Here is a 3,419-nt window from a genome sequence, read left to right on the forward strand (position 1 = left end):
ACTGAAAACTTATTGTGTACTATATGCATAGTAAAGATGAAATGTGTTTCTGTAAAAAGTATACAAAAATTTAATTGCAGTTCAGTTGAATAATTGATAGGAAAATTTTTATTTTTGTTAAGAATAAAAACTGCTTTGTACTTTGCTATTAAAGAACAGGTTTTATCTAGGCAAAAGTTACTTCATTTCCTTTAGCACACGTGTAGTACAATGCAGTTTTGATTTTAGTTGCACAATTTCCTGTAGTGTTATAGGGTTGCACAGCTCCAAAGCACCACATCTAGAAATTGTTCTGTTCCCCTCTCCCATCCCATTCCATTGTAGATCAAAAAAATAGAATACAGACATTTGCACCTATTTGTATTGACTAAAATTTGAATGTATGAATAAGAGATAAAACAAGGTACTGGCAGCAGTGTTAACTTAGGTACACAGACCATGTGAACATTTTTGTTTACTGGTTGGACTGTTACACATATAGTAGACTGTGTGACTGCTGCTCATTTACATCAAGATCAATGAAAATCAAACCAGCCTGTGTTCAGTCTCCAAAAACATATCATCAAAGACATTATTTCAGTGGTGTCTGTTATTCTGTTCTAGTAGAGAAATTGGGCATGATTCATGTTTAATTACAAAATGCAATAGGTAACAGCTCAGGAGTAGATGATATTCTAGAGCAAAATTGCAGTTATCAGTATGTTTTTGCTGGGTTGGACTATGGTTAAGCCAGAGAGAAGTATAGAAAATGAATAGAAAGCAACTTTTACAGGCCAGCTATTCCATAACAACTTCACATTTATAAAATTATTACTCTACAATAAAAAAGTTTTAAGATGATTCAGAGATAGTTCAAATGCAGTTTTTCAAAATGTGAAATACAGCAAATTCATAACAGGAGATATCTGTAAGATCTGAGAAATTTAACACAACATGGATCTTTTTTGACCAGTTAAATATATTTGCCCCTTTCATCTCATAGACACCTTATTGCACCAGTTTCAGATAAAAGCACTGTACTATGCATCCTTCTTGCTTAGAACTAATTGATTTACTACTTAAGAAATCACAAGTATATTCAAAGTTTAAGTGGTCATGGAGAAGGCCACTCAGATTAATCTGATTATTGCATGTGTTTTTGTTTGTTTAAGATTTGGACAGAAAGGTAAAGCTGTAAGGATTGAGAGGGTCATCTATACTGGGAAAGAAGGCAAAAGTTCTCAGGGATGTCCTATTGCTAAATGGGTAAGAATAATGTCCTTTTAACCATTATAACCATTTAACCTTAATAATGATCTAGTTCAGTTTGATTATGCATGACATGTGTATTCATTTGAATTGAATTAGGAGAATTAAAATGGCAAAATACTGACAATACTTCAAGCTGCCTAGCTGCCCAGCTTCAGCTGATCTCTGTGAAATTCCACCTGTTTCAGCTCAGTTAGATGGCTATTAGAAGGTGTAACATTTGGCCTAGCAGTATTGAAAACATGAGAAGGAAACTACTTTCTCTTATATTTAAGATTGGTAATACCAGACAATATCCGTACTGCTTAAATATTGCATACAAGTATATAAATAGGTGCAGTGGAACCACTACAGTGTTTTGAAAATACAGTCCGATTAACAACCACTAAAGTGCATCCTCTTAGTGAATGTTATTTGCCTTTGGTATGACCATTACTGAAAACTACGAGTTGGATGGTAGAAGATAAGATGAGGATAAGTGGATATGTTGTTAATGAGAAACTTTTCTTGTGCCAGGGTCTTACGTTTTGCAGAAATGTCCGTAGTATTATGGGCACTGGGAAGCAGGTTCTTACTGCTTTGGGCAGCACTTATGACATCGTGGGTGGTGCCATAAAATTTACACATAATAAATCATAGGGACACATACTGTCAGCAAACTAAGAGTCTGACCTCAGGCTTCTGGTTTTATCATCTCACTGACACAGTGAGAGTCAGGATTAGTAGTGAAATAGAGGGTTTGCTCCTCTGTGAAACTTTTCTAGTTTCTCCTACAAGAAAAAGGTTTAAGTTATACATAGAAATCCTAAAAGGGGCTTTTATTTAAGCACAGAAATCTACCGCCTGGACAGAAATAGTGTGTCCATCATCATTCTCCTCCAGTCCCCTCCCCCAGCAATGCTTAGTGTTGCAATAAAACTTTAGGGAGACAGTTGTGCTGGGTCACAAAATGATCACATTATTCTGCAAATGTAGCATTGCATCTGGCCTGGTTTTTCCATGCCCTGTAGTCAAAATGGGTGCCTGTAGACATGCTTGTTAATGTTCTAATTAGAATACTCCAACGTCGCCTCAGCATCGCTTGTAGTAAGCCATCCACTTTTAAAAACGGCTGCAGGGGTGCTTTCACTAAAGCTTGTTGAATGAACTTCATAAATAAATCACTCCCATGGCCATTTTGAAATGCGGGGGCTTAATACTTGTGACAGTGAGCCATTTAAATTAAAGTGGCTGTCTGGGAACTGCTCTAGTTAAATTGACACCCCCCACCCCACCCCCATCCCTGAGCACATGTGTAGGTAGTGTGCCTAATCAGAGTTCCCTCTGCTTTCAGGAAGCAGACAGAATTATTTTTGTCTATCAATGTATTACTCAATGGAAGCAAGAATCTGTGTGTCAGAAGTATCAAGCATGGTTGAGGAGAGGACAAATGGGCATTCATAACTTGTTACCATTAATGCTGAAATTTCACAGTCTCTTGCTCTTCACTAAGAAATACTTTGTTTGCTTTCTGGGGATTGCTATGCATGCAGGTAGTTCGTAGAAGTAGTGATGAAGAAAAGCTGCTTTGTTTGGTGCGGGAGCGAGCTGGCCATACCTGTGAAACAGCAGTGATAGTGATCCTCATCCTGGTATGGGAGGGGATTCCTGTGAGCCTAGCAGATAAGTTGTATTCCGAACTCACCGACACTCTGCGGAAATATGGCACACTTACAAATCGGCGGTGTGCCCTCAACGAAGAGTAAGTAAAGCAAATCATATTATCTTTTCCCTTGGGGGTATTATTGAGCTGTAGCCAAACAAATGCCAGTCCCACTTATAGCTTGGATCTGATGGTGAACTCACTGGTTTTACACTGGTGTAAATCTTGACTCTCTGTGGTTTTGCTTTTGATTTAGACTGATGAAATTAGAACAGTGCTCATAAAATCATAAGAAAATAATAAGTGCCACACTGGATCAGACCCGTGGTCAATCTAGCCCAGTATTCTGCCTCCAACAGTGGCAGAAGTAGATGCTATACTAGGAGAACATTGAACTAGATCTGTCCACTATTCAGTACCCTCTGTGGCATCCACCATTTATTGTTTAAGAGATGTCAGTGAAAATATCTCCCAACCTTCTGTTCAATAGCCATTAATAGATCTATCATGCGTTAATTTATCCTATCCC

The 3,419-nt window shown here is 37.8% G+C and overlaps 1 protein-coding gene across 2 annotated transcripts in view; it reads left to right on the forward strand.

Annotated features, from left to right (window-relative positions):
* The window catches only part of TET2 (tet methylcytosine dioxygenase 2), a 75,185-nt gene that overhangs the window by 40,774 nt on the left and 30,992 nt on the right, over positions 1-3,419 (forward strand). For both annotated transcript variants that reach the window (XM_019521920.1, XM_019521922.1), the window contains exons 4-5: positions 1,152-1,245; positions 2,781-2,989. In XM_019521920.1, the coding sequence (XP_019377465.1) occupies positions 1,152-1,245; positions 2,781-2,989 (303 nt within the window). The remainder of the gene's footprint in view (positions 1-1,151; positions 1,246-2,780; positions 2,990-3,419) is intronic.

The sequence above is a fragment of the Gavialis gangeticus genome, unplaced genomic scaffold, assembly GCF_001723915.1.
Source record: "Gavialis gangeticus isolate Ggan-Ray unplaced genomic scaffold, GavGan_comp1, whole genome shotgun sequence".
In the NCBI taxonomy this organism is placed as follows: domain Eukaryota; kingdom Metazoa; phylum Chordata; order Crocodylia; family Gavialidae; genus Gavialis; species Gavialis gangeticus.